This window comes from Nilaparvata lugens, chromosome 2 (genome assembly GCF_014356525.2).
Source record: "Nilaparvata lugens isolate BPH chromosome 2, ASM1435652v1, whole genome shotgun sequence".
In the NCBI taxonomy this organism is placed as follows: domain Eukaryota; kingdom Metazoa; phylum Arthropoda; class Insecta; order Hemiptera; family Delphacidae; genus Nilaparvata; species Nilaparvata lugens.
The window spans coordinates 28,595,514-28,607,587 of NC_052505.1; the positions used below are offsets into that span (position 1 = coordinate 28,595,514).

Below are 12,074 nucleotides of genomic sequence, written 5' to 3' on the forward strand. Positions count from 1 at the left end.
TTTAGCGATTTTAGTGCGGTTGCAATAAATCAATTGCAAATGTTTTAAATCATATATAGAATTGATTTGTTGAAAGTTTTTTTTGCTTTCATTGCAACCGTTGACGATTTTAGTTCTTGGTTTGAACCTTGAGTGAGGGGTTTTGACCATGATATTATAAACTATTAATTTCTATGTAAAAAGAATTCTTCAAGGCAATGGTTCAGAATCCATGAAATTTATCTAAGTCGTTTTCCTTATCCGGCTATTGAATAGTCGAAATTTCATTTATCAGAGTAGATAAGAATAAGTCTGTGATCTAAGAACTTGATAATAATCTCTCAAGTCTGTTAAACTGTAGTGGCTTTCCCTGTGAAATTGATAGTGAATTTATTTTTGTTCAATTTTCTTTTTCAATTCAAAACATGACAAGCGAAAATTATAATTATATACATAGGGTAAATTTTGAATCTTAATAACATATTTCGCTTACTTGGAAAGATGCTTGAAAAATAGTACCTCAGCATAAAATTCATGTAAAATTATTGTTTGCTTCATCCAATAAATGAATAATTTTAATTATGTTTTATAAAGGCGTAAGATTTCATTAGTTCTAAATAGATATTACTGTTTGAATAAACTCAATCAAACTATTAATAGTCTACAAACAAACCGTCGTTAGGGCCGGACCACATTAAGCGTTTTTTAGACGTTTTTTCAGGCGACAACCCAATCAGCCAATCGGAGAGCTACCTGCCCTGCCGAGTCTAAAAACGCCTAATATGCTCTGGCCCTTGAAGTCTAAGACAATTCGTCACCCTTATAATCCAAGATTCTAGGTCCTTGTAAATTATTTTCGAATCGTTTCTAGAGAGGTTTACTTTAGTTGTCTAGCAACTGACTGTTCTGATTCGTACCTGAAAGTGTATTTCACTGAGAACAGCATTTAAAATTGTTTATAGATACCCTGAATGCTCAGATTTTATTTCATAATAATCAAAGTTCCATTGATCATTTCAACTCTTGAAAACTTAACATTATTCAATTGTCAACGGAGCGAAGCTGTGTCGTAAGTCTTAAAATGCTAATTTTGATTTGATTGTTTGTATTGAAGCTTTGTTGTTGATGAACCACCCCCACCCTCACCCCCACACCCACACCCACCATAGGCTGAAGTATGTAACAGCATTTGCAACTAAGTATGGTACCTGCATGATTCAATTCAATGTAGATGTATATTTTCAAAAATGTCTGATTTCTTGATGATGAGTTTTTGTGTTGATATCTAATATTTAAAACTAATAATGTTTTACCATTAATAAAACTACTCACTGTACTTGAATGAATAAGTGAATTAGCTTATGATCATGCCTGGAGCATGGCAAATGGAAATTTAGAGTTCTTGTAAAACGGTAAAAACTGACCGTAATATTTGCAAACACAGTACGACGTTTGTGTTGTAGAATAGGACTTGTTTAATGTGTGCAAATAATAGGTCAATTGAATAAAAGCTAGCAATAAAATATTGATAGTGCTAAGTAATTGTCAAGCAAATGCTAGAGTTCAAGTCAGCTGTATTATCTTATTTCTATAGCTAGAACCAATGTGAATCAATGTAGAATAAAAATAATGTATTCTAGGTACATTGGCTAGAACTAATGACTAGTTGCTAGTCATTAGATTCTAGTTTCTATTCAATCGACCTATTACATTCAGATGTTGCTGTTTTAAAAGACTCTTGTATTTTCATGAAACAGGGCTGAGATTTTCTCTTGTAAATTTTCCAAAACTTAAACTTGTCGTAATAGTAAAAGATGTATAATTCTTGAGTCTATCTGATTCAAAGGTTAGTAAATGAACTAACTGGCAACAATTGTGTGTGTGTGTGTCTGTTACAGGGTGTTAAATTAGAAAATAGTATAGACACAACATCGACATCGTCGTCATCGCCCTACTCGCCGCACCCGCCACAACATCACCACAACCACCAACAACACCATCAACAACAACAACAGCAGCAGCAGCAGCAGCAACAGTTCATCTACCACTCGGCGCCCTCGCCGCAGCCGCAGGCGACCTCAGCCCAGCAGCCGCCACTCAGTCCGCACAGTCCGCAGACAACCCCGCCGCAGTCCATGGTGAGTTGGCTGCCATCCGAACCACGGGTTCCTCTTATTATCGATAAGCGATTTATAGTCTAACGCTAATCAAAAAACAAATCATTACATTTTCTCAATTTCAATTTATTTGCCACAATCTCAATTTTTGTTTGTCAAATTTACGTAAATCAAATTAAGTTTTATCCTAAATTAGTTTAAAAAACAAATCATTAAATTTTCTCAATCTCAATTTATTTGCCACAATCTCAATTTCTGTTTGTCAAATTTGTCTAAATCAAATTCGGTTTTAACCTATACTTGAATAATAAGATGAGATGAAATCTCTATTCATAACACATGTTTGCGTAAATACATATTGTTATTCACCAAACAGTGACATGTCAATAATATATTACCAGACGATAAGGTAATCGACAAACAAATAAAATAAATCACCACGAATAATATAAATAAGCAATTTATCATAATTGATATAATACCAAAAACAGGACACAGATAGATTGAAAACACTCGAAAAACTTACAAATTACAGGGTACTTTGGTCACTACAGAGCACCACTACAACTCATCAGTTGAAGAAGATGACTTAGTCACCGAAACATCCTGTAATTTGTAATTTTTTCAAGTGTTTTCAATCTATCTGTGTCCTGCTTTTTGTTTTATAATTCATTGACGTGATGTGTGATATCACTGTGGCTTGCACCATTCCAGACCGTTGTCATCCGTGATCGTATCGGAGTAGGCTCGGAACGCTGCATGTCAAATGTGTCGCCGGCTTATAATACTTGAATATACTTGCCCTAACCCTGAATGTTGTTAATATGGTTAATTAGTTTAACATTTAAGATGCTCAACTTAACGTCATAAAATTGACTTTGAATTATCTATCTATTATTGATGTTCATAATCTAAACAATCATCATCATGAATTGAGTAACTCAGCAATCTCTAGTTGAATGCCTCAGGAGGATGACAACTTTGCATAACTAGGCTCAGTCGCTGCTCTGCCACAGTTCAGAGCAGTGAAAAGTTCATCATGCATTTTATGATTAATTTATTATGAAAGCCTTTCCATCTTTCCGCGTTGGGCACGGTATCCAACTATAGATGGCTGTGCTAGTAGTCATGATGTTAATGTCAAAACTGAGTTTAGCATGTCTTGAAACCAAGTACTAGAATTATGTAAATTAAGTACTAAGAATGTTACAATAGCATAATGAAGTTATAGTCCAGTCAAATGGTAATTTTTCAGGAAACAGCCCCAAGAGAATTTTTCTCGTCGGTTTTGTAAGTAACTTACGAGAAAAATTGTTTTTGGGCTATTACCTGAAAAATGACCATTTGACTGGACTATTAGGAATTAAGTGACTTGTCAGTCTGTGTCTATTAGAGACACAATAAATGATACGTCATTCAATTCGTTTGATATGGTTTATGATGTAACAATCGAAACTATGCTTGAGTTGCTGTAAAAAGCCACATCCATCCAAGGATTTCAGCTTGCTGCTGCTTATAAAGCCTTGTCGCTCTCTTTGCCAATCATATTATATTATGAACGTACTATTTCAACTCATTAGTTTGGCAGAGATGTTTTAGTAATTAAACTTGACTGAACAGTAACAATACTGCCCCATTCCTATTTTTGCTCGAATTTATTTATTCTTAGGTTCATTTGCACATGAATAAAATTAAATTTGACCAACGTGAAATGACATCATTCCATTGATATCATTAGTTCTTGTTACCTTAGGATGGCTTCATTTAACAGTGTTTGAATCTTACTTGGTTTTCGTGTTGCTGTTGCAGTTTTTAATATAGTACCTTTAGTAAATTTGACGAACCTATCAACTTTTATGCATGACAATAAATTATTCCTCTTCAATGTTTATGTTCTATAGTAGTCAGTTTTGCGCTTTCATCCTTAATTTATTATTGTTTAGAAGCTTCATTTACCATTGACTAGAATCATTTTCAGCTTTCAATGAATTGATGTATCTTGATTTGATTATTTTTTTATCAATGGCAGCAGCATCATTTACTGCCTCTAATTTTGAATTCAAAATTTAAAGTCTCTGTATTATTAGATACATTTCTAGCCTTAATTAAATTGATCAAATATACCAGTAGAGAAACATTGTTTTATTTTAGTGAGCTGCTATGAATTATTATATTTGTTATCAGTAAAAGCAGTATTCTCTATTGACCTCATATTTATCCAAATTATTTTTTTTCTGAAACATATTTTGATATTGTTGAGTTTATACAGGGTGTCCCACCAAGGTTGTAACAGCCGTTGACCATAGATTCTACACGACATTTCTGACAAAAAATGTTCAGTTAACTTTTTTCCTATCAGCTGATAGTTGCAGTGATAGTAGTTTTAATTTTTCTGCTCAAAATTTTCAAGTTTATTTCAATATTATTGAAACTTTTGGATTGTTCAGTGTTATTTCCGGCTCTTATCAACCCTTCGAAATTTAAAATTCATCAGTCATATCTCGAATACGTATTCTCTGAGTGTTAATCTTTGGTGAAAACAGAAATTTTAAACTTAACCTCACTTTGGACTATTTATGTGTCAAAATCAAGGAATTGAAGAAGTTTTGGGCATTTGCCTGTTTCTCTTTCCAAATATCGTGTTTGTGACTGTTCTAATAAATAAATAACCTTAGTATTCAAGATATATCGATTTTTCGATATTTTCAGAATATGCGGCCATATAATACTCAATAACTCGAAAACTACTGGTCGAATTTAAATTTCAAGGGTATTGTTGGAAAGAGAAAAACATTTTAAACAAGATTAATGTAATTTTATTTGCTGTTAGATATTTTCTAGTTTTTTTTATTAGGGCTTAAACTTGAAAAAATTTTATTCTTCAAATTCAAAGTCAAATTTCAAACCGTTTTTCTCGATTTTTCTCCGGGTGATTATAGTGGATTCAATATTTAAAAAACTTCTCCATTTCATAAGCTTTCGAATGAGTATAAATTCGAAAAGGTAAGCTCCTTGATAAAGTGTTCAAAACTGCTGGAATGAACACCTTCAAAATGAGGAAATACACAAACAGCATGCACCACAAGTGGTGATCTTAAGGGTGAAATCACCTGATTTCTCTCTGACAATATTCACAAGTTTCAATCAACATTTTAACATTCTACAATGATATGACTTTTTCAATAACTTGCATTATTTCCTGTACGATAAATCCTGAATAAAATAACAAGAAGTGTATGTTTCATCCTATTTTCAGTATATTTTTCCGTGTGCTTTCCAGTTAATTGGCATGAAATGTATCAACTTTGGCCAGTAGGAAATGTTCGCTTCCATTATCATGAAATTCACCTTGATTGAGTACTTGAATGCATGCAATTGAGTACTTGTGGTTGCAATTCAAGAGAGGCAGAGAGAGTATACAGGAGACGTTTTCTTGACCGAAAACACCTATCTCATAACACGTTTTTAAGATTGACAGATGTCAAGATGGTAAGTGTCTAGGATCAATTTCAAGGTACTAGAGGCCCGTCTTAATTTCTGAAGCTTTTGAGAATCTTATTCAAAAGTATTTCGAGCAGAATCCTCGATCCAGCATCCGGCGGGCAGATGAGATGTTGGATGTTTCAAGAATGATAGTTCAAAGAATATTGAAGAACAATAACTTTCGACAATTTCATGATACCTCAGTTCAAGAGTTGAATGAACCTGATACTGTTTCAAGGATGCAGTTTCGCCGTTGGATCTTAGCACAAGATTGTATTTCAAACATTTTATAGACAGATCGCAGATAAAATTAAGTTCACAGGAACTGGTGCTGTAAATTTTCACAATACCTTTTTCCACATACATGGATAGACCATTTCATTTTCATTTCCCCTGCAAGAATAAATGGTGAAGTTTTTATGGACTTTCTGGTCGATGAGCTTCACAAATTGATGGAAGACGTGCCTCTCAATTTGAGGCAGAATATGTAGCTCCAGTGTGATGGCTGCCTCCCTCAATATGCTAGAAACGTCCGTGGGTGGCTTGATAACAATTATGCTGGGCGGTGGATTGACCGAGGTGGACCCGTAAGTTGGCCACCACGCTCACCTGATCTTACTCCAAATTGATCTACTTTTGGAGGGTTGTGAAAAGTGAAGTTTACAGAGAACCTGTAGAGACCAGGGAGGAACTGATTCTCAGAATTCGATTGACTTTTCAAGTAATGAAGAAACGGCCTAGAGTAGTGAGACGGGCAACTCGAAGCTTGATAAACGGCAGCAGAAGTTGCATAAAGAGAAATAGAGGCTATTTTGAATTCCTGTAAGCAGTGAGCATGACATGTAACTTGATTATCATCTGAACGATTGCCATCAGTTTTTCATCTACTTTGAATTATTATTCTATAAATAAATTTTGTTGGATCTTGTAAAAGTGTATGATTAATATTTTATATAGGATCTAGGCTATATTCTATAGACAATAATGCAATATTCAGGTGATTTCACCCTTAGGAACATCACTTGATGCATGCTGTTTGTGAATTCCCTCATTTTGAAGGTGTTCATTCCAGATATTAGCAGTTTTGAACACTTTATCAAGGAGCTTACCTTTTCGAATTTATACTCATTCGAAAGCTTATGAAATGGAGAAGTTTTTTAAATATTGAAACCACTATAATCACCCGGAGAAAAATCGAGAAAAAACGGTCTGAAATTTGACTTTGAATTTGAAGAATAACATTTTTTCAAGTTTAAGCCCTAATAAAAAAACTACAAAATATCTAACAGCAAATAAAATCACATTAATCTTGTTTGAAATGTTTTTTTTCTTTCCAACAATACCCTTGAAATTTAAATTCGACCAGTAGTTTTCGAGTTATTGAGTATTCAATGACCGGATGTAGGCATATTCTGAAAATTTCGAAAAATCCATATACTCGAAAACTAAGGTCGATAGGAAAAAGGTTTACTGAACATTTTTTGTCAGAAATGTGGAATAGAATCCATGGTCAACGGCTGTTACAACCTTGGTGGGACACTCTGTATAGATAATTTTTTATCAGTAAATGCATTTTTATGTCTATTGAGTTCATTTCGATTATTTTTGCATTGAATTTTTTGTTCTCTTTTGCAGAATGTAGTGAATTATTTAAGTTATCGCTCACCTACTAGGCCAAGTCCACGCAATTCTCCAGGGCTTAGTGTCGATGTAAGTCCGCAAAAATTGTTTCAAAATATCAGAAAAGCAAATTGTAATAAACCGTGCACTCTTTTGACACCTCTTCCGATATAGAATAAGTTTATATATCTTGATAATAGTGAATAGAGAATCTCCAATGTGTTTTGGGTGATTTTTCGTTTTGCTACACGTGTTTTCACACATAATTATACAGGGTGATTCATAATTATGGTAAAGTAATTTAATAAGTGATAGTAGAGGTAAAAATAAGAAAAAAAGTTCTCATAAACATATATCCATAAACGCTTCATTAGCGAGCTATACAGGGTGAAAGTTTTCGTCCGGAATTCAGATCCTCTGGTGAAATACACCGCTGCTGAATTGTTTGGGGACTAGTTTTTGAAAAACCTATGCTGGATTCATATGGAAAAATATCTGAAAAATTGAATAAAACTAGTCTGGAAGCTGTAATGTGAGTAGTTTTTGAAAAAAAAGTTGAAATATGCAAAAAATCTAAGTAGAAAAACACAAACTTCTACGTTTGATGCCCAATAACTTTCTTTAATGACCAGTAAACAAATAATTTCTCACAATAAAAATTGTAGAGAATTTAATTCTGAAAAGAATTATGTAAGCTGTGTAAACTAAATTTTAATAAAAGTTGAATAAAATGTATTCTTATGTAGTACATTACACTACAAAAATTTGCTGTTTCATGAGGAGAGAACTAATAACTCATAGGTTGTAGCTGATTCCAAATAAAATATTTGTTTTTTATGAAAAGTTTTATTTTTATATGAAAAGTAACATATCTAAATGACATTAAACTCATACCAAAAGACTAGAGATGATGTTCAATGTGACCTCCGTTGTTTTGAATGCATATGTTCAGACGTCTTCTCATTGAAGATGAGATTGTTCAAATATCCCAGGAGTCTGCTTTATCATTTATATTCCGTTCAAAATCCTTAATCGGAGTTCTTCAATGGTATCATTCGGAGTATTGTATACTAAGGCCTATCCATTGATTTGAAAATAGCTCCTCTCTCAAAAAGTTCAAGTAGATTATGCCATTAAGCCTGGGAGGAAGCTTGAACAGAAATAGATGATCACCTATGATTCCTGCCCAAATGTTTACTGAAAACTGATGTTGTGGACGATTAGGATTGATGGCATGAGGATTCTCATCTGCCCGAATATGTTGGTTGTGGACGTTAACGATAGCTGTTCTTGTAAAGTGTGCCTCGTCGGTAAATAAAACTGTTGTTAATAAGTTTGGGTTAACAAGTTTTACTAAAAACCATCGGCAAATACCAACCAGCACGGGGAATACAGTCTCGTGGCAATAGAGTATGAACTTTCTGGAGGTGGTATGGATGTAATTGTTTGTTTCTATTTTAGTATCCTCCAAATAATAGATTGATTGACATTAAACTGCACTGACAATTCTCTCGTGCTCTTCTCTGGATGTTCATAAATTTCATAAAGTACTTGTTTTTCCAACTCAAGTAGATCGGGGTCTGCCTGCATAAATGTGCTCTTTGGATATCAAAGAACCTGTTTCAGACAGACATTGATGAATAGTGGCAAAAAACCCTTGAACTTGGACATACTCGGTTAGGAAAGTTCTCTCGATACAAACGTCTTGCTTCAGTACTATTACAGTAGTGCCCCATTCCATACATTAAATGCATGTCAGCTAATTCGGAGTATGAATAATGTCTAAAATTACCAGCCATTTTTTAAAAAGTTGACACATAAGCAAAGTGAAATGGTTACAAATATGTAAATGGTTACACAGCGCGGTTACAGTAGGCCTAACTTACAGTTTGTTGTTTTGTTAAACAGTGAGCTAAAATATTTCTGAAAATGATATTCCAAAACAGCTGATTTATTTTGTTTTAAATAAGAAAATATTTAAAGGAAATTATCAGCTGTTTTGGACCAGCTGTTATTAAAATCCGTGTTTTATTTGCAATCAGCTACAACCTATGAGTTATTAGTTCTCCCCTCATAAAACAGCAAATTTTTGTGGTGTAATGTACTACATAAGAATACATTTTATTCAACTTTTATTAAAATTTAGTTTACACAGCTTGCATAATTCTTTTCAGAATTAAATTCTCTACAATTTTTATTGTGAGAAATTATTTGTTCACTGGTCATTAAAGAAAGTTATTGGGCATCAAACGTAGAAGTCTGTGTTTTTCTACTTAGATTTTTTGCATATTTCAACTTTTTTCTCAATAACTACTCACATTACAGCTTCCAGACTAGTTTTATTCAATTTTTCAGATATTTTTACATATGAATCCAGCATAAGTTCCTCAAAAACTAGTTCCCAAACTATTCATCATCGGTGTATTTCACCAGAGGTACTGAATTCCGGGCGAAAACTTTCACCCTGTATAGCTCGCTAATGAAGCGTTTATGGATATATGTTTATAAGAACTTTTTTTCTTATTTTCACCTATACTTTCACGTATTAAATTATTTTACTATAATTATGAATCACCCTGTATATTTAATTTATTTGATTCTAAAATAATTTATTGCAGTTATTAGTTATAATGTTTTCACTTCGATGATGTTTCACTGTAATTTGATTTTGTAAACATTTTAGTTCCCAAAGTTGATGGAGATATCCATAAACTCCAAAATTTGGTGGAGTTTTGATAATGGATTTGAAAAATTGAACATTTATTTGCCAAAATAAAAGAATAATAGTTGATCCTACTACCTTTGATAAAAGATAGTTATTTTAGATAGATATTTCGGTTTTGCTAGTTCTTCAAGTTTTGTTTTTGTTCGGTTTGGTTCCTAGTAAAAAATAATATTTTAACAAAATATTTGGTAATCTTATAACATCGACCAGGTTTTTTTTTTCATTCTAACAGATTGCTTGTGTGCTTTTATTGTATTTTTCAAGTGCTTTATTCGTATTTTTGTAAATATGTATTATTCATAAATTGGTTCTGTTTCAATCATTTGAGAAATCTATGTACCTTGATATTACTAGCTCGTTTCATATTCCACTCAATTTTTGTTGATTTCATTTTTCTTAGACAATTGAGCTAGCTGCGTGTTCACCAGTACTTCTGCATTGAACAATGTAAAGATCATCAAGTTATAGCCATCTAAGTGAAATATTAGACCTGTTTAAGCTACCCGGGCCTCACCCCTATTTACAGATGTATGTTTTTTTAGGGGTATTCCTGCAATTTTGGAGTATTTTTTGTAATAAATGAATCTCGAATCTCTCAAATTGAGTATGCTTACCATGTTATTTTGCATTCATTAATTTACTCGATCTTTTCCAATATCTAACTTTTATCGTTGTCTATGATGTTTGTACCAAGTTGAGCTGGATTCCCACCTGTCATTCTCAGAGTCCGTGTCTCATAATATTAGTAATAGTATTACTCGCATGCTTCGTGAGTGCCAATAATTGTCCGTCCCATTAGATCTCATGAGAATAATATTTTCACTGTACTAGAAACAGACACTGATATACTGATATGTAGACCAGTTTTAATCCACTCTATTATCGGTCAATTTGATATTTCCAAGTCCATTTTCGTTAGTTGGTATTTTCATAACTGTTGTTTTCTTAAGGTTGGCAGTTGACTGTTTATTAATTTAAACCAATTCATTTATTTTTCAATTTTCGTCCGTATTTTCCGTACTTGATATCAACTATTTGTATTATATAAAAATACTAAGAAATGGTCAAAAAACCACAGATTTATTGATAGATAGAAAGACCGGTTTCGGTTGAGTTACGCCATTGTCAATCTCTGATAAACAGTTTATGTTTAGCAATATGTATTTACAGTTAAAGTAAAGTATATATTGCTAAACATAAACTGTTTATCAGAGATTGACAATGGTGTAACTCAACCGAAAACGGTCTTACTATCTATCAATAAATCTGTGGTTTTTTGACCATTTCTTAGTATTTTTATATAATATAAATCATTACCACAATATCAACTTCTCAACCACACAAAAAGTCAACTATTTGTCATTTTATATGAACGAAATAATTGTTTTTCAATATCCTCCCCTATTTTCCGTACTTTATATCAACTATTTGTCATTTTATGTGGACAGATTAATTGATTTTTCAATTTTCTCCCCTATTTTTCATTTCAACTATTTGTCATTTTATATGAAAAAAATTAATTGATTTTTAATGTTATTTCCCACCATATTCCATATAATATTTCTTATTTGCCATTCTATTCAAACAAATTAATTATTGATTCTTTTCTTTTCTCCGTACTTTATATTTGTAATTTTATTTGAACTAATTAATTGATTTTGGAATGATGTTGCGTTTTTGATATGAGCAATTTGTGTCAGTACGGGAGCACGAGTCCGATCTGCAGTAGTCCGCAGTCACCGCTGTCTCCGGCCAGCAGCACCAGTACAGTTCCCCCGCCGCAGCCCTCCTTCGCCAAGCACAACAACTTCATCTTCACTCAGGACCTCAACCTCGAACAGGACTTCCAGCAGATCAATATGGTGAGTTCATTTGCCTTTCAAATGTGTTCAATTGTGTTAAAAATGTGTCTACAGTACTTGGCATCTTCCACAGAAATGTTGTTGTTTGAAAAAAGCAAACAAAGTTTCGTGAATCATTGAATTTCGTTTGAGAAACAAAACCAGTTTCTTTAGGGCTGTTTTCCGGGCTCGGGATTTAGCTAAGGTTCTGGACCGGCTTAACCGGCTTTAAAAACTGGAGTCGGAAAATTGGCTTTCCGTGTCAGGGCTTAGACCTAGTCTAAGACTCAACTAGACTGGAGTTCAGAT

At 33.2% G+C, this 12,074-nt stretch overlaps 1 protein-coding gene across 5 annotated transcripts in view; it reads left to right on the forward strand.

Moving 5' to 3' along the window:
* Positions 1-12,074, forward strand: part of LOC111057208 (CREB-regulated transcription coactivator 1) — a 117,243-nt gene that overhangs the window by 55,507 nt on the left and 49,662 nt on the right. For 4 of the 5 annotated variants that reach the window (XM_039420967.1, XM_039420966.1, XM_039420968.1 and 1 more), the window contains 3 exons: positions 1,878-2,117; positions 7,215-7,289; positions 11,625-11,786. In XM_039420967.1, coding sequence (XP_039276901.1) covers positions 1,878-2,117; positions 7,215-7,289; positions 11,625-11,786 — 477 coding nt within the window. The remainder of the gene's footprint in view (positions 1-1,877; positions 2,118-7,214; positions 7,290-11,624; positions 11,787-12,074) is intronic. The other variant, XM_039420969.1, reaches the window with a different exon arrangement.